The sequence below is a fragment of the Stegodyphus dumicola genome, chromosome 8, assembly GCF_044657685.1.
Source record: "Stegodyphus dumicola isolate Sdum_Otavi_A_Nest chromosome 8, ASM4465768v1".
Classification (NCBI taxonomy): domain Eukaryota; kingdom Metazoa; phylum Arthropoda; class Arachnida; order Araneae; family Eresidae; genus Stegodyphus; species Stegodyphus dumicola.
In genome coordinates this window covers 189,008,245-189,035,437 of record NC_140775.1, presented here as the reverse complement: position 1 = coordinate 189,035,437, position 27,193 = coordinate 189,008,245, and the positions used below count along the sequence as shown (strand labels likewise).

At 33.5% G+C, this 27,193-nt stretch overlaps 1 protein-coding gene across 4 annotated transcripts in view; it reads right to left on the bottom strand.

Annotated features, from left to right (window-relative positions):
* The window catches only part of LOC118187013 (cGMP-inhibited 3',5'-cyclic phosphodiesterase 3A-like), an 881,882-nt gene that overhangs the window by 307,189 nt on the left and 547,500 nt on the right, over positions 1 to 27,193 (bottom strand). For all 4 annotated transcript variants that reach the window (XM_085822827.1, XM_085822828.1, XM_085822831.1 and 1 more), the window contains one exon: positions 5,815 to 5,958. In XM_085822827.1, coding sequence (XP_085678953.1) covers positions 5,815 to 5,958 — 144 coding nt within the window. The remainder of the gene's footprint in view (positions 1 to 5,814; positions 5,959 to 27,193) is intronic.

Sequence of the window (27,193 nt, the reverse complement as noted above, 5' to 3'; positions counted from 1 at the left end):
AAAATGGTTGCCAAAATCACGTTTTTAAAGATGTGACATGTGAGAAGTGTACTCGGAAGCTTCATTTAACATCTTTTTAAAAATGCAAAATATTATCATTTTTCCAAAATTCTTTTTGTAAAAGCAGTCGCAAGGGTGAAAGTTTAACGTGTCCCAAAATCAAAGAAAAATAACCTGTACATTTTTAAAAGTAAACTTTTTAGAAAAAATCCCGTTGAAAAGGTGTTAAGCTTCCCTTGTTAAGTAAATTCGTATTGAATCGATTTATTGAAACACGAAATTTATAAGTTCGTGTTTCTAAGCTAAGTGCCTACGTTTCATGACGATGTGAAAATGGAGTGTATAGAGTAAAATCTCGCTTTTCCATAGCCCATTATGTCTTAAAATGACGCGATTTCGTCACAAAACATAAAATAAAAAAAAAAAAATTTCCAATTCGAATTTTGAAAAAATCGCTTCGAGGTGCACTGGGCTCTTGTCTAGATGCACCTATGTACCAAATTTCGTAGCCCTAGGTCTTTTAGCTTACGCGCAGCGCGAACGAAAGACACACACACAACAGACTTTTTCTTTTATTTTATATGTTTAGTTTAATTTTTAGTTTCTTAAGATCAAGCCCCAGTGTCGGCTTTATTGTACAACTCCAAGACGGAGTTCTGTTTAATCTTATTTGAATAATAAAGGGTCTTTTAACCCTTTCCAAATTTATTTACTGTCTCACGAACTCAAGCGATTATTCGTTTGCTACTTCTTAAGATTCTTCACATTCAACTGTAACTTAAAGTAAACAGTACAGAATCCTTATAGTCTGTCAATAGAAAAAACGCCCGCCTGGGCGAAATATAAAATCTGAAAACTTTCAGTTTTTTTTTTTAACTACTTGTTCTATTTTTAATTTTAGGTTATTAGATTTTACTTGTAATATTACTCGCTATTTTTTACAGTCATACAAGAAATTATTCTTGCAAACAAACAGAGAGGTATTATTACAGATTAAATTGCAAACAAGCGGAAAAATATTATAAACGATTAAATTTAAAATATTTTTAATGAAATCTTACGAATAGAAATATTATCTATATGTTAGCAATTATTCATTTTTCAATAAAGCTGCATGTTTCATTGGACAGACCATTAGGAGTTTCGGAACCGGGAACGTGAAAAGTGGTATCCGGGATGCGATTCCGTCTGGATTAAAATTAATTGATCATCCATTTGCTGTAATATGTTACTTTAAAACAGGCACTCCAAGGTTATTCGACCCTCCCTCATTTACAGTCGTAACGCGTGTCGTTATCACCGCATAGCACATATTTTCACCACGTCATTTGAAATTACAGTTGAAATCAGCCTCTATGTGGGAAGAAAAAAAAATCCGGGGAGGGGGGCTCGGCAAACTTCCGTAGCTGTCGTTACCCTGGTTACGAGGCAAGCAATGCAGCGGAAATGACGTCGAAGCACCTATTCAAAAGTTTTTTCTCAATTGCAGGATATAGCCGTTGGCCGCTACTAAGGCCAGAAGCGATGGTCTTTCTATTATGAAGGCATCCTAACAGGTGGACCACAGTTGTGACGGACCAATGACATCGATGCTTTCTCGGAGATTTGAACCCTGGTCGTTCAGTACGGAAATCTCTTCTGAATCCGTTTTGAAATCCGTTTTGGGAAAAAGAGTCCTTTATTCTGTCCATACGTACAGATGTCACGCAGAAACATTGTTTAAATGCATTTGAGAGCAGTCAAAATTTATATTTTCGTTGAACTATAATACCCGGAATTTTTCGCGATTACAATACTTCCTTAACATTGCACAAGGAAGTAATACAACTGAAATGAAGTACAATTTAATAAGAAAAATTGTTCTGAAAATCACTAGAGTATGAAATTTGCCTAATTTATGTTGCACTCGTTTAGCAAATTTCATTTATTCCTGGCAAACGTTTGTAGAGTCATTAGGTTAATTGGAAACAAAAAAGATGAAAAATATGCAACCGCCTTCGCCGGGAATCGAACCACGAACCTCTGGAATACCGGCCCAGAGGCCATATCCTTACTCCACAAAGGCACGCTAGGGAGGTGCGAGAAATACCTTATGTACTCCCCTTTTTAAAGGGCGAGTAGGGTTTTAGGGGACCTAGTCGCCAAATCCTGGGTGCGGAGAATCATCATCCACAACACTTTTAGTTCTTTCGCCACTTGTAGAGTCATTAGGTTAATTGGAAGCAGAAAAGATGAAAAATATGCAACAGCCTTCGCCGGGAATCGAACCACGGACCTCTGGAATATCGGCCTAGCGTGCTACCGTTACACCACGAAGGCATGCTAGGGAAGTGGGAGAAATACCTTATACGTTTTTATTTGTAAAGGCTAAAAATTAAAAACAGGGAGATCTACCGGGAAAACGGGAGATGTGATGAAAAATCAGCAGTCTCTCGGTAAACCGCTGGCAGCTGTGATATAATATTAAGCAGTGTACGAAAATGAATGCGCGGTGCATTTTAGAAAAACCAAAAGAAATTTTTCATTTGTATGTTTATCTGCAAAAACTTGAGCGGGTAAATGAAAATTTTTACTCTTCACATTAATCTTTTCAACGTGAAGGTCTAGTGTTTCGTTAATTATGCGATGCGGAGCAAAATAAACCTTTTGAAAAGCTTGCTTGGTCGGCACAGTACATTGATTAATGTACGAACGGTTTTTAAGCTTATTAGTGGTTGAAAGTGAAACCTCGTTTTTCACTATGACTCTTGAAATTTAAATAATAAAAAAAGACGTTTGTTATAAATTAGGGGAGTTATGGTTACCATAATAAAACGGAAGAAATCCGCTTAATTTGCAAAAATTCTGGTAAAATAAATTTGTACAAAAAATTATTTATCTAAATACATAACATATGAAGATTCTATGTTTAATATTGGTTTTACTCATTTTTGCCAAAAGTGTTAAATTCCAGCGAAGTAAAGCTGGATCTTATGCAAAGGCAATAAGAAGGTAAATTATGATGCTCATGAAGCGTGTTTATGCACATGTGTTATGAAATTATTTACAGTTGACCAATTTGTTTTCCGAAATTCCCCGTTTTTCAAATTTTTTTGTAAAAAAGTAATTATTACACTGTAGGGATTTATATTTATTTTAAGTTGGGACACTTTCCTAAAAGCCTTCATTCCCCAAATTGTCACTGCCAGAATAGCTAAATGTTGTAGCGGGGGAGAAGACATGCAGGCCCACCAGCGGCCGAGCGGTAAAGTCGCTGAACACTGGTAGTTCGGTCCGAGGTTCGAATCCCGCGAACAGGCTGGCTGCATGGGTGTTTTCCCCATGTGTAACGTGTATACGAGCCAGTTTCCCTTAGAAAGGTCCTCCACGAAAGCATCCCTTCGCTTAGGCAGATAGCTCTCGAGGCTTTACCGTAATTAAATAACCTAACCTAACGAGAAGAAATGCAAAATTTCTACTTTAGTGCAAGTTGCAAGTTTCTCTACGAGACTTTACATTGCTGTCTTTCCGGTACCGGATACAATTGGAAGTGACTCCCGTACAAGTGGAAGTGACTCCCGTTCTGGAAGTCAAGGACTTCCAGAAATGAGGTGACGGAGTTTTTGCCATCGAATACCACTGCTGGTTTAATTGCCGCCCTCATTGCCTATATTTGGAAATTAAATCCATTTAACTGGGTCCCCCCGTTAAATGGATTTAATTTTTGGTCTGCCACTTCTGAGACTTGTGGAGATACTTCTTCGTTGGCCATCAGGTTTGCGTATTAGTTCGGGCGCCAGTGTAGTCTCGTAGAGAAACTTGTGTATGAGTCCTGGAGTAGCAGGAAACTACACAAAGGAAGGGTTAAAGTGCCCTTTATTAAATCTTTGAAAATATACAAAACGTCAACTCGACGCTAACAAACTTCGCCTCCGCTTGGGCGGTAACTGAAAATGAAATAACGAACCTGAAATTTGAAGATATTAGCAAGAGATAGAACTAACCTACAGGGCTCAGCGAGATACCGTAGCTTAAACCCCCTACGAAGCTAGTGGTAGCAGATAAATGAAATTTAAGTCATTTGAACCAGCAATAAGCAAACGTACCTACGGCAGAGACGGCGGTTTCAGCCTAACTAACTCTTTCAGCTACCGAAACTCCGCTTTTAACACGTTGAGCGCGAAGCGTATTTCTTAGGCAATCCCGTTTAGGCCACGGGCGCCGCTTATTGTAGGGCCAGCGATCCTTATCGCAGTAGAAGATAGTATACGTTTCGAACGTGATTTCTATAGGCATTCATTCAACACGTTACGCTCGAAGCCTGTTTTGTAAATAGTTACATTCTATGCAAAGATATTACGAAGCAGAAAATTAGCCTTACTGAAGTCCGGAAAGAATTAGCGCTATCCCTTACAAGTTGCGAAAAAGAAGATATTCCATCGAACAGAAATGCAAGAATATCTAAAAAACGACATAATAAACTCCAAAGAAAACCGGAGAAAGGCCTCTGAAGTACGGAAATATTGTAAATTATGTTGTGATAAAAATGCAACTGAAGCTGGTAGAGTAATGGCCAGAAAAAAGACTAAGACAGTTGTCACAATTTGTAATAGCTGTAATGGAGAACCGTTTTTATGCTTACAGTGTTTCAATGAAATCCATTAGTCTCGTAATGAATCAAAATTAAGTAAATTTTAAATAATTTTTCTGTAATTCCATAAAACAGTGTAAATTGTATAGTTATATATCATGTTAAACGCTGTCAGCCAGCGGCGGTCGACGCGGCCTAAACGGAAAGTCTAGTGCCAGCCACAGATGGCTGACGCGGCCTAAATGGAAAGTCTAGTGTCAACCACAGATGGCTGACGTGGGGTTCAACGTGTTAAATACTTTCTTCAAAGTAGAAAATTTGCATTTGCTCCCGCACTCTACAACATTTAACATTTCTGGCACTGACTATTAGGCGAATGAAGGCTTATAACAGTTCCAACTTAAAATTTAAATTGTTAGTTAAAATAAATATAAATCCCTACAACACGTTAAAGAAATAATCCAAAACTCTTTCACATTTACTATAGTTAACTGATTTTTAACGCTTTGAAGGCCAAATTGCCCGAGACAGCCTTTCATTCAAACGGACACAGCCGCCAGAAACTGCGGAGACTGCGATGCTCTTTTCCTCCTTCTTCCTGAGGTACCCAAAGGCATTATATCAGTTTATTGCAGACAGCTTGCCCTAAAAGGCTAAAGGAAGCTTCTTTGTTAGGAAGTAGAAAGGATATAATTTGAAAAGTTCACACCTTTGGCGGGGAGGAGAGGAAACGAACGGGACGTGTAATGAATGGGGACGGGCGTTTCTATATTTTAAGCATACAGTTTAGCGAAAGCTTCAGTTTTCTAAGGGTTAAAAGGTGGGGTGTCCCGGTGCTTTACCATTCTATTGAAACTGAAGAATATTAAGCTCAGGATGTTTGAGATGCCACTTTTTGGTAGACAAGATCAACTTGTAATACATGGCATATTTGGAAATAAGTAAATACCATTATTTAAAACATTTTATAAAAAATACAGTACACGGTAAAAAATGTAAATTTTTTTTGCAATGAATTCTATAGGCCTTATTGTATTCATAATGAAAGTTAAGTATAAGACAGAAAATTACGAGTATATTAATTAATTAGATTGCAAGTACATTTAGCTAATAATTATTAGCAGGAATCGAAACATTTTTCATGCATTTGTGACATAAAAAGAAAACACTTTGTAACTGTATCCGTATTTACTTCGTTACAGTGCAGTCTGATTAGGTTAGTTAAGAAAATAATTAATGTTTACCTGGCTTAGTACGAGATCCTTGGCTTGTTCCTTCAGCTCGAAGATCGGGTAATCCCATTCGTTTATTCTGTTGAGTAGTGGATCAGCGTCTAAAGCCTCCAGATTGTATCTATAACCATTTACTTGCAGGCCTTGACCGTCATCCTGAGAGTAACAAAAGAAAGTAAATGTAGTAAGGATGAATAGAATTTTTTTATTCCTATATTTATTCCTATATATTTTACGGAAATTATTATATGCAAGTATATTATATTCATGTGCAATGTCGATCAAATTATTATATTCAAATACAGAGCTGTCAATAAATAACAACAATGTAAGTTAAATAATTGTAAAAGCATATTTTTAATATAATTTTATATCTATGCAATTTTGCATTTAAAATATATTTTTTACTTTATTGTAAAAAGTATTGTATTTATTTTTATAGTAAAAAGGAAGTATTGTAATCGCGAAAAATTTCGGGGGCCATATTCCAACGAAAATATCCATTTTAACCGCTATTGAATGCAATTTAACGATGTTTTTGCGTGACATCTGTACATAAGGACAGAATAAACAACTCTTTTTGCCCCCCCTACAAAAAAGTTAAACTGTTTTAAAATGGTGTGGTGTGGTGTATTTAATTATGGCAAAGCACACTAGGGCTATCTGCCTAAGGGGAGGGATGCCTTCGTGGAGGACTTTCTAAGGGAAACTGGCTCGTATACACGTTACACATGGGGAAAACCACGAAAACACCCATGCAGCTAGCCCGTTCGCGGGATTCGAACCTCGGACCGAACTACCAGTGTTCAGCGACTTTACCGCTCGGCCGCTGGTGGGCCTGTTTTAAAATGAATGCAATATTTATAGAATTATCGACAATTTAAAAGTTTTTTAAGTGCGGCTAATTCTTGTTTACATAGCAGCCATATTTGTCTATTGTATATAGATCCGCATCTCCCTTCTTGGTTGCAATGGACCGCACCAACAGTATACAAATATATGCCTCTTTATATATAAACTTAAAGCATCTAAATTTATTATTAGTCCGAAGGGGATTTGTCCCTGAAGGACTATTGTTTTAGTTCTGCGGTTTTGCGTTGAATCACTCGGAATGTGCGTTTCTCCTTTCAAACTGTTGCCACCAAACACTATCGCCCTGAATTATATTTAAAGAAATTAAAAAATGAAAAATCTGCATAAATGTACGCATGTTTTTTTTTTTTTTTTTTTTTTTTTTTTTTTTTTTTTTTTCCTCCATTGTAATAACGGTACCTACAGCCATCCAATTTTGAATGACGTAATCCTGCTGTGAATATGGGCATCTGAAAGACCAAATCTGAAATTTGGAATTTGTTTTATTATCGGTTTCATATTTTGTAAAACTTTAACGAATTTTTAATTAACAAACTCAAAGATTTTAAAGCGAGCATTGGCAACACTTTACGGGAGGGGAAAAAAGACCTTTTTATCTCCAGCGCGCGGAACTGTGTACGGGAAATTCTAGAGATATGCTCATTTTAAAATTATTTTGCGACGTCGCTGTGGAACTGAATTTTATGGTTTATGTGCAAAGAGCAGGATGATAAATAAATAGATGTAACACACAAAATGTTAAAAAAACGCCTCTTTGGACGTAATGTAAAATCTGAAACATTTCAGATTTTTTTTTTTCAAATTTTTAAATTGGAATTCCTCTTTAATATAATGAATTGCAACCGTGTTTGGAGGTATAACACTATATCAAAACAGATGTAATTTAAAGAAAAAATTAGTAGTAGAACAAACTCGAAAAATAAAAATGCGAAAGGGGAAAATATACAGAATTATACAAATAAAAATTAATCTGCTATTATTGAATTCCAATTCAGAATTCATTAGGGGAAATGAATTAAAGCTTCATAAAAGTCGATTAATATGTTTTGTTTTCTCGGTCCATTTGAGATCAAAAACCGTCAAAAGATTTCATCAAATTTTTATTTAAGACTTTAAATTTCTTATAAAACCGAAAACTCGTATCTCAGATGCACCAGGATTTTCTCTTATATATATATATATATCAAATGTTGTATGATCTTAAAATTCACTTAGTTCGAAAACAAGTTATTCTAATACTTGCGCAATAACTGCAAAGTAAGATAATAATAATTTATTTACTAAAATATTGATTATATTATTTCCTAATATTAATTTTAGTAGTTTAGATACTTCTACTGAAATTAATATTAGGAGATAATATACTAAAATTAATATTAGGAGATAATATAATAAATATTTCTTTAGTGTATATATATATATACTTTGTTACCCGGCTCGGTGAGCTAAGTTTTTTTATTCCTATATGTTGGTAAAATGTGCATTTTTTATTTTAAAAGTGATTGAATAGTTCTTATGTTCAGGTTAAGGATTTTATGCCTTTATTTATTTTGCGTGCAATAGTTGCGGAGTTATCGGCAATTTAAAAGTTATTTATGTTATACGAAGTCTAACAACGCCGACATTTGCTTGCATTTGAAACTTAGTAGCATTAATCTGTTCGAATTAAATCTGTTTCTGCAGAAACTTTAGTATCTTTTTGTAGAGGATGGCCAAAGTTTTGGGCGCCGAAAAATCTGTCCTGCTGCCTAGTTTTTTTTAACTTTTTACATAATTGTAATTGCAAAAATTGTTTTTTTTAACGGCTTTTAACTCTAGTTTGTTTGTCTCATTATCTTCTCTGTACTGTGCGGAGTTGAGCTTTGAGAGAGGTACCCCCTTATTCCGCAAATTCGACCATTGTTATCTTCGAACGACTTGAATCAGTTGAGATATTAATTAAAAACTCTGAAACACTAATTTTCGCACTCAGTTTTCTGAGTGGCAACACTCTCACGCGCTGGAGATAAAAATATGCTTTATTTCGGAAAGTGTTGCCACTGCTTGCTTTCAAAGGGTAAACTTTGTAAGTAATTAAATTTATACGTTTTACAAAATATGAAATAAAAGTAACATTTCCAAACTTTTAAGCAATGTTATTATCATTATATAAGGTCATATTCTAACGCTGACGTTTGATGTCGTTCTACATCTAAAAATCTTCATTAATGTCAACGTTTTAAATAAATAACTGCTGTTGTTTCAGGTTAGTATTATTGACACGATACATTAAAGCTACACTGATTCTTTTACTAATATTGAGGAAGTGTTGTTATATTATATTAAATTTAAATTATGATGTCAAAAGAATTAATCTGAAGTGGCGAAAGTTTTTGTTTCCTGGTCTGTCTGGCAATAAAAAAATTATTTACGAACTGGTTGTTGCTTGGAGAAAATGAACTGATTTCATTCATATTGAAAAGTTTCATTAAAAAAAAGTTATTGCGTATAACAAAATTACAATGAAATAAGCAATATCCCTTAATATAAATATTAATTATCCTAATAAATTAACAAACTTCCCTTTGCAAAATCTTAAGAACTGAAATGGTATAAAGGAGTTTAAAAACTTTGTTTCCTAAAAAAATCACTCAAAACTTTTCAATATCTTAAAAACAGTGAAATGAGCAATAAATAACATACAAGAATACAAAAGACAAAAAATTCTGTAAAGCAAAGTATAATTAATGATGTTTTATCTTATATTTTCAAGAGAAAAAATTTACAATGAAATAAGCTACATCCCTTAAAACAAATATTAATTATCCTAATAAAAATTTAACCAACTTTCCGTTGAAGGAAAAAATCATGCAAAACTTTTCAATATCTTACAAACAGTGAAATAAGCAAAAAATAACATGAAAGTCACTCAAAAAACACAAAATTCCGCGCAGAATTTTACTCTGCAGAACAACTTTATCAAAAAAAAAAAAAAATCAATAAAAATGCATTATATATATATATATATATAAAGGACAATGAAATACGCCAGTCTCTTAAAAAGAGTGACATAAGAAATACGATGAAAAATTGTTGCCAAACCCAAATTTCTAAAAGAATGAAACTATTCAAACTGATGCGATTTCATCAAAAATCTATCAACAACATTAAGATAGGAAAATGGTTGCTAAAATCACGCTTTTAAAGATGTGACATGTGAGAAGTGTACCCGGAAGCTTCATTTAATTTTTTTTTTAAAAATACAAAATTTTATCATTTTTCCAAAATTCTTTTTGCAAAAGCAGTCGCAAAGGTGAAAGTTTAACGTGTCCAAAAATCAAAGAAAAATTAACTGTACATTTTTTAATATAAACTTTTTTAGAAAAAATCCCGTTGAAAAGATGCTGAAGCCACTTTGTTAAATAAATTCGTATTGTATCGATTTATTGAAACACGAAATTTATTTGAAGTTCGTAAAATAGCTAAGTGCCTTCGTTTCATGACGATGTGAAAATGGAGTGTGTAGAGTAAAATCTCGCTTTCCTATAGCCCATTATGTCTCAAAATGACGCGATTTCGTCACAAAACATAAAATAAAAAATATTTCTAATTCGAATTTCGAAAAAATCGCTTTGCGGTGCACTGGCTCTTGTCTAGATGCACCTATGGGCCCACCAGCGGCCGAGCGGTAAAGTCGCTGAACACTGGTAGTTCGGTCCGAGGTTGGAATCCCGCGAACGGGCTGGCTGCATGGGCGTTTTCGTGGTTTTCCCCATGTGTAACGTGTATACGAGCCAGTTTCCCTTAGAAAGGCGATCCACGAAGGCATCCCTCCCCTTAGGCAGATAGCTCTCGAGGCTTTGCCATAATCACACACACACTAGATGCACCTATGTACCGAATTTCGTAGCCGTGGGTCTATTAGCTTACGCGCAACGCTAACGAAACTGACACACACACACACACACAGACAGACTCTTTCTTCGATTATATGTAGAGATTAGCAGCTACGCGGCCAGCCTTCGTCTGGCTTTTAAATGCATCGTAAAATGCCTAAAGGGAACATTAAACATTAAATTCAAAACCCGCACAGAATTTTACTCTGCGGAACAAATTTATCAAAAAACAATTCAATAAAAATTTATCACATATTAAAAAAATTAGAATAAATTAAGTAATAAATCTTAATACAATTACTAATTATCCTCTTAAACAAATTAAACAACTTCCCGTTGCAAAATCTTAAGAATTCAAATGGTATAAAGAAATTTAAGAACTTTGTTTCCTAAACAAATCATGCAAAACTTTTTATATAATTAAAATTATATATAATTAAAAACACAATATAAAAAATTACAATGAAATAAGCAATAAATTTCATATTTTCAAGGGAAAACAGGGGTAGAGTAGACTTTAAGGTACCTATGGCGAAGTTGTTGTTTGATTTATCGCCAAGTTGCTGTTTCATTTATGGTAGCCTGAGTAGTTGAATGTTATGGAAACACTATTGTGACGTAATCGGGTGCATGATTCTGGGAAATTTTGAATCATGGGATGTTTCGTAAGCTTTTTTTTTGTGGTGTGTGTTGGTTTGATTCTTTAGACGGTAGAATGGCCGAATGTAGTAAGATTAATTTGAAGTTTCTGTACTATTTGGAGCGAAAGCGGAAAAGAGCTTTATTTGACTAGTGTGTAAATGAAGGTTTACTTAGTAGCCATTATAAGTGTCCTGTATATAGGAAGGATATGCGTCTAGTCGAACGTAAAAACCGTTTAGATGGATTTGAATGGGTTTGTAGGAAGAACGGTTCAGATGGTCACTATGTGAACCGTTCCATCAGAAAGAGTACCTGGTTTGAAAAAATGTCATTTGAGTATGATTGATATTTTGATTTTTACGTGGCTCTGGGTGTACGAAGCGAACTCGAAAATCATGGTAAGTGAATACTTCCTTTTGGTAGTGCTTAAATGTATAACATGTTTTTCCTTTTTTATGTTATTTTATTGTTTGGTTTAAAATGTATTTTATTGAGATTATGTATTTTTGGTTTGCCTATATTGTAGAATTTGGTGCTCCTTTGACATTTTAAGTGAAAATATGTCGATGTGTACATGGACAAAGTAAAGGGAGTGCGCAATGCAAGTTTGTGCAATTCGGGGATTTTTTTTAAGTGAAAATAGGTCGACGTGTACATGGATCAAAGTCAAAGAAGTGCGCAATGCCATTTTTGTGCAATTCGGAGTTTTTTTTAAGTGAAATTAAATCGATTATTTTTGGCGCAAAAATTGCCGCTTCGCAAGCCGAAATAACGAGTCAAAGAATTGCACAAAATCGGTATCCATGTACCGCCAAAAATTGCCAAGTTTCGCCAAGGGTACCCTAAACTATATTTTTGCCGAAAACAGTCCGCAGTGCAGTATCCAAAGCAATGAATAGAAAACTGCTGACAAAACTACATTTCTAGAAGAAGGAAACTATCATCAGAAAGTAATCAAAATTTTGCTTTGTGGATGACATAATTCAGAATACACAAACCGCTTTGCCATTAGCTAATAAAGAGAGAGAAAAAAAGGAAATTCTTTCTGTTATGCCACGCGAGACACATGCGCGTCAGAATAAGATTGCGATGTGCTTGTTGCGTGTCCAAAATTCATAAGAAAATAAGAAGCATTTTATCTCCCATTTTCAAGAGACAGCAGTCCAGTATACAAAGTATTGAATGACAAACTGTTGCCAAAACCACATTTCTAAAAGAATGAAACTACTCAAACTGATGCCATTTCATCAGAAACGATAAAATGAAAAAAATCTGATATAAATTTCGGAAACATCGCTTCGAGGTGCATTGGCTCTTGTCTAGATGCACCTATGTACCAAATTCCGTAGCCCTGGGTCTATTAGCTTATACGCGCCCACTAGCGGCCGAGCGGTAAAGTCGCTGAACAAGAGTTCGGTCCGAGGTTCGACCCCGCAAACGGGCTGGCTGCATGGGCGTTTCGTGGTTTTCCCTATCTGTAACGTGTATACGAGCCAGTTTCCCTTAGAAAGTCCTCCACAAAGGCATCCCTCCCTTTTGGCAGATAGCCCTAGTGTGCTTTGCCATAATTAAATACACCACACCAACTTTAGAAAGTGCTCTACGAAGCCATCTCTCCCCTTAGGCAGATAGCCCTCGAGGCTTTGCTATAATCACACACACATTAGCTTATGCGCAGCACGAACTAAAGACACACACACACTTACTTTTTACACACACTTACTCTTTCGGTACTTACGTATTAACGCAACCAGGCCAAAATTCGCATAAATTGCCAAATTTGGCGTCCCTACTTACGGCAACCCTACGTGTTATACGTAGTTTTGTAAAAAGAGCATGTAGAGATTAACAAAATTTTCCTTCATTTTCGTGCAAATTTTTGTAATTTATGAGAAAATAGCAGTGTACATGGATAAAGTCAAGAGTGTGCGCAATGCCATTTTTGTGCAATTCTGGGATGTTTTTTTAAGTAAAAATAAGTCGACGTGTACATGGTTATGGCGAATACTGTTTTCAATCAGTGCTAAAAGCAATAGCCGAAAGATTTCCGCCGAAAAAGTAATTCTGCAAGTTATTCAAATTCGAAACCGGAAGGGTTTAATTGCTATTTTATATTTTAAAACAAAATAATATAAAAAACTGTATTAAAAATTATCTGTAATTAATAAATGTACATTTTCTTTCTATTCATACTTTTTTTACTCAAACTTACAAATAGCGCCAACCTGGTTGTGATAATACGTAAGTACCACTCTTTCTTTCATTATATGTAGAGATAAACGAAAAGGAAATTTATACAGTTTTAGAGTCATTAGGTTATAATGATACAATCCTTTTATAGTGTTTCTACGCAAAATCCCATTTCGAAACTAATCGCCCAATTAGGCTAATGGCCTTTTTGTGCTGCAAATTGGAAAATTTGTGTAAATTTAATGTAAGTTGTTTTTCATGTATAAAAAATGCAATAAAAAGTTTCAAACTCTTTAAAAAAATAGGTAATTAGTTACATAAAGGCAAAATAATATCGACGCCTCAGCAAAGATTTTAAAATATTTCATTTGAAAACAATTTATAAATGAAACGTTTTGAAAAAATTGGCTTTCCCTCAGTTTTCCAAGATCTATTGATCGAGACAATGAACTGGTATTGCAACATGAGTTAAAAGTTGCAAGTAAATCAGTTTTGACATTTTTGATAAATCGTGTTTATCCCGAAACAGGAAAAGAAATCTATTCAATTTACTGTACTACCATACACCTCTGCGAGTTTGATTGATGACGAAACTTCTTCTTTAGAAGAAATGATATTCGACAGCAGCATCTTCGTTTTCTATGAATGTTTATCGCTACTCCAATTATTAAGCATATGTTACTGTTAGCAGAAAGTATCATATCAAGTACTTAAATGCATTAGAAATTCTTAATAAAGAATGAGCATAGTTTATCAGTATAACATGTACTCTCTAGGAAATACTGAATTTATAGATCATCAGTTTTTTCAGATGATTACACGGTGTAAGTTATTAGTTATTCTCCGTAAGTTACCTCTGTTAGTTATTAACTAATTAATTATAATATGAAAAATTCGTTTCATTTTTGGGGGAAAAACGAGATATTATTAGCCGAAAGTGGCAATTTTCCCGGAAGGAGAATTAATTTCGTTTTGGCATTTTGCGTCGAATGACGATAAGCGTTGTGTCCACCAAATATTATCGCCCAGTATTATATTTAAAGAAATTGTATAATAAAACAAATTGCATGAATGTATGTATGTTTCTCGCATTGTGATAAAACGACGGTATCTAGAGCCAACACAATTTGAATAACGTAATCTTCCATAGAATTAGGGCATGTAGAAACCCTAATTTGAATTTGAAATTTCTTTTGTTATCGATTTTATATTTTGTAACACTTCAACGAATTTTTGATTACCAAACTCAACGATTTGAAAGCGAGCAGAGGCGACACTGTACGGAAGCAATAAAAACATTTTTATCTCCACCGCGCGAGACTATGTATGGGAAATTCTAAAGATATGCTCATTTTAAAATTAATTTGCGATATTGCTGTTGAACTGAATTTTATGGTTTAAATGTGAAGAACATGATATTTAATAAAAATAACACACAAAATGTTAAAAAAATGCCCCTTTGGACGTAATTTAAAATCTGAAATCTTCCAGATTTCTTTTTTTATTTTTATTTTATTTACATCATATTCCCCAAAACGAAATGTTATGTTTTTCTTTTCTGTTTTATGCTGGATATTTCTCTTGATCACGCTGATTTCAGATAAATATAATACACTGCATAATCTAGCGTATTATTATTGAAGTGCCCACCAGCGGCCGATCGGTAAAGTCACTGAACACTGGTAGTTCGGTCCGATTTTCGAATCCCGGGAACGGGCTGGCTGCATGGAAGTTTTCGTGGTTTTCCCCGATATTTCTGTCATTTTCGTGGTTTTCCGTGGTTCGTGGTAGCGTGTATACGGCCCAGGTTTCCTTAGAAAGTCCTCCACGAAGGCATTTTTCCCCTTAGGCAGATAGCCTTCGAGGCTTTGCCATACTCGCACACAATATTATTGAAATTAAATAAATTTTAAATGTTACGTTATTGCTTAAAATTTAGTATAAGTACTTCAAAGCAATATCATATTTCCTTTTAATATATGTAAATTGGACTTATGTATGTGCAAAGTCTTGGACGATTTACTTTCCCCTCAAACGTCCAGACAATTGCTTCTCGAGCATGGTTCAACCCAACAGATGACAACAGTTTTTACTTAGAAAGGCATATTTCAGAATGCAGACAACGTGGTGCGGTTGTTGTAACAATAAAAATAAATATTAATAAACATAAATAAATCATGAAAATAAATATATATAACTAAATAAAAAATAGAATTAATTTACGTTGATTGTAAAAGTTATAATGCTCTAACTATTACCTTTCTCATTCTGAAAAAATGTTGCTGTAAAACATGATTCAAAAGCGTTGCTTACCAAAAACTACAAATTGTTTTTGCGTCGCAACGGAAATACGTTACTGACATGTAACAATCAGATTAAATGAAATTATTTCCTTAGCACCAAATACTGTAAAAGGAATGTTACTGTAAATTTTCTTTTAATTCGAAGAGAAGAATGCGTACTCTACTTACTTTAAAATACAACTCGAAAATCAAATGTTCTTGTCATGTAATGTCGTTTAGATGTATCTAAGATTGAGTTCTTGTTAAAAGTTTTAGATGATCAATCAAGATAAAATAAAAGTTTTAGATGATCAATCAAGATAAAATATAAGTTTTAGATGATCAATCAAGATAAAATATAAGTTTTAGATGATCAATCAAGATAAAATATAAGTTTTAGATGATCAATCAAGATAAAATATAAGTTTTAGATGATCAATCAAGATAAAATATAAGTTTTAGATGATCAATCAAGATAAAATATAAGTTTTAGATAAAATAAGATAAAAAAATTAATTTAAAAAAAATCTGAAAGCTTTCAGATTACGCCCAAAGGGACGTTTCTTAACGTTTTGTGTGTTACCTTTATTTATTAAATATCATGTTCTTCGCACTTAAAGCATAAAATGCATTTCAACAGCAATACCGCAAAATAATTTTAAAATAAGCGTAAAATAATTTCCGATACTTCGCGCGTTGGAAATAAAAGTTTTTTTATTTTCTGTACAGTGTTGCCATTCCTCGCTTTGAAATCGTTGAGCTTCTCAATAAAATTTTTTTAATGTCTGTAAAATATGAAACATACAATAAAACAAATTCCAAATTAGGGCTTCCAGTTGCCCATATTCGGTACAGGATTATGTTATTGAAAGCGGATGGCTCTATGTACCGTTGGTTTATCACAGTGCGAGAAACAATGCAGATTTTTTATGATTTAATTTCTTTCAATATAATACAGGGCTGTAATATTTGGTGGTAGCAGTTTGAAAAGGGAATCAACGCAGAAAATGAATTGACGTAAAATGCCAAAACGAAATTATTAGCCCTTCTGGGATAGCGCCCTCTAGGTTAATAAAAAATTCAGAATAGAATTTCAGACTGGAGAAGATAAATAGGAATTTTTTCCCAAACTATTCATTACTGTGAATAATGTTTATTGTCCAAAGACCTAAAATTTAGAATTTATATATTCGACCAGTGAACACTTTAACATTGTTTAGTGTGCACCTGATCGCAGGTGCTTTGTTGAACTCATCTATAATTTAGACATCTCATCATCGAGAAGGTTTGGCAGAGTACGCCACAGAGGCTAGACCGATATTACATTTGTGAGGAAGAAAAGCAAGCACAAACAATCAATAAAGCTTTGTAAGGTGTTTTCTCCCTTTTTACTGCATGCTTCCTGGTGTAACTGTTAGCACACTCGGCGCGTATTCTAGAGGTTCAAGGTTCGAGTCCCAGAGAGGGAAGTGCTCATTTTTCATGTCTCCAGCATCAAAATAACTCAATGTCTCTACAGCTTTTTGCGAATTTCGACAATTCCAAATCGACATTAAGACGAATGTTTACAATGACTATAATAGATGACTATGTTGAAAAATGACATAATGTAACGTATCATATTAAACTAAATGAGTATGCTGGAAAAATAATGTGATGCATCTTCGCATTTCGCAATACAATTAAATGCTCTTGAATTCCAATAATCAAATATAACTCTCATCCAAGAAATTCTGGAAATTTTCTTAGTTATGTACAGTCATAAAAACTTGCATTTCTACCGGCGCAAAATAAATCCTCCATCGCCTACAGCAATGATTCCTAAATTTCCAACGCCATGAGTTATGAACTGCAAAACAATGCGTAATTGAATCAAGAATGAAATAATGTAATAACATTTAACGAAAGACGTCGGTCCCCAAGTCCATTCTCACGGGACTAATTACGGAATTATAAAAACTAATTGGAGAAACAGGACTCTTGATTAGTTTTGAGCCGCCTTGGAGAAAAGAGTAACACTAACAGCTACGTGAACGTATCAGGAGTTACTTGGAATTTGCCTTATAAACTGCCGAGGCAATATATCTATATTTTATCTACTTTTACGTACCCTGTTCTATATAAATTATTTCTTAATGATCTATTTAATCATTTTTATCTGCAACTTTATTGTTGTTACGAATTTTCTGCATAGATAGATGATTTTGATGCAATTATATGTGCAAATGTTGTGTTTTTACTTCTTTGTACGAAGTAAAAAGGAAGTATTGTAATCGCGAAAAGTAGATAAAATATAGATATATTGCCTCGGCAGTTTATAAGGCAAATTCCAAGTAACTCCTGATACGTTCACGTAGCTGTTAGTGTTACTCTTTTCTCCAAGGCGGCTCAAAACTAATCAAGAGTCCTGTTTCTCCAATTAGTTTTTATAATTCCGTAATTAGTCCCGTGAGAATGGACTTGGGGACCGACGTCTTTGGGCAGCATATTTCAACGAAAATATCCATTTTGACTGCTATCGAATAAAATTTAACGATGTTTTTTCGTGATCTCGGTACGTAAGGACAGAATAAAATACTCTTTTCCTTCAAAAAAATTATAAAATTGCTTTAAAATTAATTCTGAAGAGAATTTTTCGTGGCGTCTGTACGAACGTATGTACGTACGTACCTCGCATAACTCAAAAACGACTAACCTTAGGACGTTGAAATTTTGTATATAGGGACTGCTATAACATGTAGATGTACACCTCGTATTTTGGTTGCAATCGGCCGCACCAAACGTATATAAATATATTTAAATATATATCCACTCTGTTACCCGACTCAGTGATCTCAGTTTCTTTACTCTTATATGTTTGTAAATTGTACATGTTTTGCTTTAAAAATGATTGTATCATGCTGTTTTTATCTTCCGGTTAAGGTTTTTATGCCTTTAGTAAATCTGTACGTAGTATTTTTAGAATTATCAACAATTTTAAAGTTGCCTAAGTGCCGCTAAGCCTTTTTTATATGGCGGCCATTGATGTTTACATTTGAAACAGGAGACTAGTGGACTTGTTGCCAATCTAAAGAAACTTAGTTTCGCAACAACAAAGATAACGCATTCATTTATTATTTGCCAATTAAATCATGCTTGATTCTTTCTGGAATTTTTTCGAGGAAATAAGTCTTTAAGATTTACTTCGTAATTTTTAATATAGATATTTTCAGTTTTTATGTATTTTTGCCTTCTCGCGAAGTGAGAACTGAATTAATTAAATGAGAAATACTCAATCGTCTGTGAAAAACTGTTTCTTTTTTGTTTTGTTTGCTTAATTTCTTTTATACATCATTCTAGCTTTATTATAGTATTTGAATAGAACATGTGGCAACGATTAGATAATTCTATTCTTTAAATGATATAAATTTTGTGCATTATGAGTTAGAATATGAACGAAATATATAACTTAACTGTTATATAAATATTGGATTATATAACAGTCAACTTAGTTTCCGTTATATAATTATTATATAAGTTAACTGTTATATAATTATTAATACTGTTAAGTGAATCTAGCGCCAGAGTGTCGCTATGGTAAACAAATACTAGAGTGAATTTTAAAGAATGCATTTATTCTATTGTGGTTTATGCGCTGTCGGCAAAGTAGATTTAATTCAATCCAATAAGTGTAAATGAAATGCAAAAACAAATGCGCATAATTTAATATTCCGTACAAGGAAGTCATGTGGTGTACACATCAGATTTTTTTTGCGTAATGTAACATGAAAAATCTAGAGAGAAAAGCTATGCAGGAAAAGTAAGAATACAACAAGTCCATTTAACATCATTTACATTATTATATTTGGCGAGATATCGCCGAGCTGCGAACAGTTTTTGGCGTCTAATTTTGTCCCAAAATTTGGGGAGAAATTGCGAAAACGCGGCAAACATGGCGACGTTATGGTCTCTTACATGTATTAGCGTAATAGGTGCAATTTATCAGTATATTAGCTCTTACGTAATTCCGCTCTCATATGTCTTCCTATAATTTTGAGAAGCAGAAAGTACTAGAACTGTCTCGGCGGCCGGGTGAAAGCTATATAAGGTCGGAGAAAGCATATGACCGGAGTTGTGAGCTGTTTTTCCAGAGTTTTGAAGGCTTCGTCTTTTTTAAATGCGAATTGCTTGCGTTGTAACTTTTTTTGTAGTTTGAGGTATAACTACTGATTGTACTTTGTGATATTAAAATCACCTGTACGATTATTTCTGTGGAATGTCCAGAACTCTGAAGTGGTTCTTTTGATAAAATAAATTTTAATAAATTTTAATAAAATAAATTTTATCAACCTATCACCGGACCTGGGGGCAATGAATCTATTGCAAACGCTTTCGCTTGCAGAAATATATATATATATATATATAAACACAGGAAAAAATTTTTGTTGAAAACAGAGACTTTTTACGTCCTTGTGCGGAGTAAAAGATGTATTGTAAGCACGAAAATTTTCAAATATCATATTTCAACGAAAATATGCATTTAGACTGCTGTCAAATACAATTTAACGATGTTTTTGCGTAACATTTGTAGGTGAGGACAGAATAAAAATCTCCTTTTCCCAAAACGGGTTGCAAAAATGATTCAAAAGGTATTTTTTCGTGACATCTGTACGTACGTATGTATGTATGTATCTCCCATAACTAAAAAAATTTGTAATTTTGTATAGCACTGCTATAATATGTAGTTGTGCACCTCCTTTATTGGTTAAAATCCGCCGCACCAAAATTATATAAATATATATACGCATCCCCTCTGCTACTCGTCTCCGTGAGCTAAATTATTTTTGTTCTTATATGTTGGTTTAAAAAATGATTAATTTAAGTTGTAGTTATTTGCCGGTTACGATTTTTTTTACCTTTAGCTAATCTGCATGCAATAGTTGTAGAATTATCAACAATTTAAAAGTTGTTTAAGTGCGGCTAAGTATAATTTTTTACCATAGCAGCCATATTTGTTTACCTTTGAAACTTAGCAGAATAGTGAATTAAGTCAGTTTCCGCACGTTTAGTATCTTTTGCCGAGAGGGAGCAAAAGTAAACTTTCATCTTGGTGCACCAAAAAATCTGCCTCCTTGCCTGCTGGCCCGAGCTGCTTGTGTTTGAGCAGAAAATTTAATTTTAATTGTAAAAACTGTTTTTACTCTACTTGGTGTTTTATATTTTTCTATATTTTTCAATTTTCGATAAAAATATTTGAGGTTTCATGTATTATTGCCTTGCCGCGACATGTGAACAAAATTAATTGAATGAGAAATATGTCTCTAATGAAATTCTAGGAAATAAAATTAAATGAAATGCAGCTAAAATTTGCGTATAATTAAATATTCGGTACAAGGAAGTGATGCGGTGTACACACGAGACTTTTTAATTTCAACATGCAAAAAAAAAAAAAAAAAAAAAAAAAAAAAAAAAGATAGAACTTATTTATGGCCTATAGATGTTAATATAAACGCATCTAAGTAATTATTCTCAATCTAAGTAATTATTCTATCTAAGTAATTATTCCTAAATCACTGCATGTGAAACAGGAAGTAGCACACAACGAAGCATTATTTAACATAACAGCGTAGTTATGTTTCAATTAACAGCGATTATTACACAGGGGATTAGGGGATTAATATAATAATTAGCAATGCTTCTGTTACATTTTGGGAACATTACAGAGACCCTAAAATGTATATGCTCTTGTATAGCTGTTAAGTCTTTTCAAATTTAACTGATATGATGTAATGGGAACGGTTAATATAACCGCTGAAAAAAGGCTAACTTATCCTCAAATATTGGAAATTTGAAAACACAGTTAAATAATGGAAATAATTCAGGACAGAATTTTAAATAGATCCATGTATAAGACTATATATATATCACTTGAATTAAACGTAAGCAAATGACATTCAAAAACTATCTGCACTTACAGTGTTTTGGAAAACGATGAATGTTAAAGGAATCTACAAGCCAAGGAAAGTTGATATAAAATATCATGAGGATTTAAAAACATCTGTGAGGTAAGCGAGTCAGGAGATAGAAATTATAGAATCCCCTGACCATCGCATGTTCAAGCGGTTGCACTTGAAATGATAGCGAGAAAAACATCGCGGATGGAAACATTGTGGGGAAAACAGCGCAAGAGGAATTATTGATGTATAAAACACCGTAGGAAAAAAGAAAACAAAGAGAGAACATCGCAGTTCTATAAACAACGTAGTATAAAACATCGTAGTAGAAAATAAGGCTGAGTAAAATATCGAAGTTTTAAATCAAATTGCGTAGAATAACGTGTTAGAAATAAAACATTTGCAAATCATCAAGTGATTTGCAGCAACGCGGAACAACTAATATATATATGTATATATAGAATGAACTGAAATTTATTCAAATCGAAAAGAAGTTTTTCTAATATTTGCGCAATAGCTGCAAAGTAAGATAATAATAATTTATTTACTAAAGAAATACTGACTATATTATGTCCTAATATAAATTTAGTAGAATGTATCAAAATAAGGCAACCCAGAAATATGAAATTTAATTCCGAAAACTGTTTTTTAAAAGGAAGTTGAATGTAAATCATGAAAAAACTTTTTTAAGGGGACTCATACACCTTAAAACCCGTACGATATTCGAATAGGTGACTGTTGCAAGAATTGGGATATCTTATTTATTTTAAAAGCAATTACTACCAACATTTTACAGCTGACTACATAATATAGCTGCTTTCTGAAATAGTCATCAGAAAGTTTCTGTTGACACAAATATTTTTATAATTTAATCCGCTTTGTGACAACATTTTTCGTCATGTTTCCACCTTGCGCGCACAATTTAAAATATTCTGTTGCATAATTTAATTCCATATTTAATATATAGCTTTTATAACATTTGGAAGCAATAGTTGAACCTAAAATTATAAACCTAAAATTATAAAAATTATAAAAATGAACCTAAAATTATAAAAATTTCACGTTAAATTTTTTTTTTATTTTGAGTTGAGTTTATAAAATGTATTTTATTTAAAAAATTTTTAATGTTTTCGGCCATAAAATTTTTCAGTATTAAAATATTCATTAGATTGTTGGTTCAGTTAGAAAATAGTGCCCATATAAAGAATTCCATCAAACTTCAAGCATGTACCATTAGCCATTTTTAAAATATCATGCGCGCAAGGTGGAAACACGGCGAAATATTTTGTCACAAAGAAGATTAAATTACAAAAGTATTTGTGGCAACACAAACTTTCTGGTTACCAGTTTCCAAAGCAGCTATATTATGTAGTCAGCTGTAAAAAGTTGGAAGTAACTGCTTTTAAAATAAAATAATTCTTGCTACAGTCACCTATTCGAAGATCATGAGGAGTTTAAGGTGTATGAGTCCCCTTAAGGGGACTTGAATTTAAATCATGGAAAATATTTTGAAAGGTATTTGAATTTAAATCATGAATAACAACGCTGCATGGGCGTTTTCGTGGTTTTCCCCTTGTAAAACATGTATACGAGCCAGTTTCCCTTAGAAAGTCCTCCACGAAGGCATTCCTCCCTTTACGCAGATAGCCCTCGTGTGCTTTGCCATAATTGAATAACCCATAACCCATAATAGAAACCCTTGACCATCGCATATCGAAGCAGTTGCACTTGAAATGATAGCGACAAAAACATCGCCGATTGAATTTAAATCATGAATAACAAAAACCCATTCTACATTTCATTATATCTTATTATATACATTTCAATTTTTCAACTTTTATTTCATTTGTTTTCCAAAGATAGCATAGTTTATTATGTTTCTCGTGTTTATTTCAATTACTTTGAGTTCTATATCATAAATCCAGTTAAGATTACTACTGTTTGTTACTTTTATAAAAATGTTTTGAATTAACATGTATGAAAGCGAGGGTGTCGGGGTACACTTTACTCATATCATGTAGGTCTTGCTGTATAATTAAGCTATTCATTTAAAATTTCTAAAGAATCTATTGTTTTAGCGAAAACGCTATTCAGAATGAGTTCTTTGGTACTCTAATTTGGATTTAATGTCTCAAGTTTTCTAAAAATCAAGTCACTTAACTACAATATTGGCCTTAACTAAATTTGGCAGTTTGGCATCATCATTCTTACTTGAGTAAAAGACGAAACACCTTCGCATTTATAAATTATTCTTCATTGAAAGGGAGGTGATTTGTTCCCCTTGAAAAGTAAACTAATTTCCGATTAATGACGATAATTATTTGATTGATAAATTTTCTTAATAATATTAATTTTCTTTTTCAAAATTTGAATTTTTGTTATTCATTATTTAAATTCAAATACCTTTCAAAATCTTTTTCATGATTAAAATTAAAGTCCCCTTAATGGTTTTTTTCATGATTTACATTCAAGTTCCTTTTAAAAAATAAATTTCATACTTCTGGGTTACCTATAAATCTTAAAGGTTACACATTTTAAAATACGTCCAAAGGGGAGTTTTTTTAACGTTTTGTATGTTACCATTATTTATTAAATGTCATGTTCTTCGCACTTAAACCATAAAATTCAGTTCAATAGCAATATCGCAAAACAATTTTAAATTGTGCAATCTTTAGAATTTCCGATACAGAGTCTCGCGCGCTGGAGATAAAAATGTTTTTTCTTTTTTTGTACAAGCCATTGTTCGCTTTGAAATCGTTTAGTTTGTTAATAAAAAATCGTTGAAGTGTTACAAAATATGAAATCGATAATAAAACAAATTTAAAATTCCAAATTAGGGCTTCCACATGTCCATTTTTATCACAATGCGAGAAATATACATACATTTCTGCAGATTCTTCTTTATTTAATTTCTTTAAATATAATACAGGGCATAATATTGGGTGGCAAAAATTTGAAAAGTGAAACAACACTTGTAGTGAATCGGCGCAAAATGCCAAAACGAAATTAATAGTCATTCGGGGCAAATTGGCCCTTTGAACTGAAGAAAGAAAAAAAAAAGAACCTGACAAGATACTATTCATTTCTGTAGTTTATTTTAATGTCATAAATTAGTAAATCATAAATACTGAAGTGTATACATATTTTTGGAATATAGTTTTGTACATATATGCATTTTTGTGTATACATTTCATGAATACTGAAGTGTATGCACATTTTTTGGGGATATATTTTTTTACATGTATACATTTTTGTGTATACATTTCATGAATACTGAAGTGTATACAAATTTTTGGGATAGCTACACTACTAAAATCTGAGCGAGTCTGTTTCTGTGTTGGCATTATCTCCTCGGGAAAGGGGGGGGCAGTTGAGTTTTGAGAGAGGTACCTGGGGATTCCGAAAAGTAGTGGGAAGCCATTTCGACATTCTCTTCTTCCTACAGCTTTAATTAGTCGAGATATTAATTAAAAACTCTGAAAACGCTAATTTTAGCCGCCAGTTTTTCTAGTGGCAACTGTCTCGCACGCTGGAGATAAGATAAAAAATCTGCTTTATTTCAAAAAGTGTTGCCAGTGCTTGCAGAACTGTGTATCGGACATTCGAAATATATGCTCATTGTAAAATTATTTTGCGAGATTGCTGTTGAACTGAATTTTATGGTTCAAGTTTAATGAACATGATATTTAATAAACAAAGGTAGCACACAAAATGTAAGAAAAAAACCCGCCTTTGGACGTAATTGAAAATCTGAAACGTTTCAAATTTTTTTTTTTCTGTAATGGTTTAATTTTTAACAGTTGCCCAAAGGGCTATTTTAAAGTTTAATTATGTTTAAATGTGTCCAAAATTATGTTTACATGCATAAATTCACGGATTTCTCACGTGGAATCATACATAACATGATGACACATAAATGCAAAAGAAAAAATTGAAGCTCACCTCATATGATATAAAATTGTAGCATGAAACAATAAAAATGGTAATAAAGTGTGACAAAGAGATTTAAGAAAAAAAGGAATGATTCAGAAAAAGAATTAAGTCTTACTAATTTAATATGGAATATGATCTCCCCTGACTTGTACACACATATCACAGCGTGTTTTAAGGCTGCAAATAACGTTGTTAATCACAGTTTGGGAAATTAATCTCCACTCTGCCAGCAATGCCGTCTTCAGAGCATTTACATCTCTAGGAGGATGTATACGTGCAATTGCTCTTCCAAGGTAGTCCCATAAGTTCTCTATCGGGTTAAGGTCAGGAGAGTTTGGTGGCCAAGGTATTCGCTTAATGTCTTCACTTTCAAGGAATTTATCAACGAGGTTTGCTCGATGTGGACGGGCATTATCATCCATAAATAAAATGTCAGGTCCATATGCACCCCTGAAAAGTCTTACATAAGGATCTAAGACCTCATCGCGATATATCTGGCCTGTCACAGATCCGCTGCTGAACACGTGTAGGGGCGTACGTCCATCGATCATTATTCCACCCCATAGCATCACACCTCCACTACCGAAACGGTCACGTTCCACAATGTTCGAGGGATCATTTCGTGCTCCTGACTCCCTCCAGATGTAAACACGTTTAGAATCACCAGTTAAACTAAACCGCGACTCATCAGTAAAGAGAACATGGGACCATTGATGTTCAGTCCAGTTTTGATGTTCTTTACACCAATTAAAGCGATCCCTCTTTTTCTGTGAAGACAGTAAAACACATACCCTTGGCTTTCTGGCATAAAGGCCTTTTTCATTAAGCCTTCTGTATATTGTTTGCCGTAATGCAACAGCTCCAGTGGCGGCTGCAAGCTCTGAATTAACTGGCGAGCAGTAGCCTTTCTGTTACGACGGGCAGTTAATGCCAGATACCGATCTTCAGAAGCAGTTGTCATTCGTTTCCGACCTTGTCCAGGCCTCCTTACAACACTTCCATCATTTTGAAACTGTTTCCATAGCTTAGAGACTGTCTGTCTTGAAATATTCAGACATGTGGCTGTTTCCATGATTGACTGCCCTGCTTCTAAACGGCTGATAATTCGCCACTTTAGAGATTCTTCCAAATGATACTTCGAAGCCATAACAAACCGTTTTGAGTCCCTACACACTGAAATCAAACGCTATGTTGCAGAAATTCACTCAAATATTCAGTTTGCGCAAAGCGCTTGATTCACCCTTGGATGACGTAACGCCTAGATTTGCATATCACAAACCGTTGGTTACTTTTAATTGGATAATGCTAATTAGGCTTGGTTTTCACACATTCCCTGCAGATACGGATCACATTGATTCGATATTTCATTGAATATCATCATTTTTGGGTATGTAAAGATAATTTTGGACATTAGTGTAGTTCATATCAGTAGAGATTACTGATAGAATTGGGCCAGGTGAAAAAGCGAAACATTTTGTAAGATATTAGATAAATATGCATTGACCACTAACATGAGAACGTTTTATCTTCTGTGTATTTTAAAGTGAAAATAATGTGTAACTCAATAAAAATATTTAACGTTTCTAATTAGATATATCACGAATTAAATGCATTTTTATTTCTAATATGCTATTATGTTTTTCTGAATGGCAACAGATTGTAT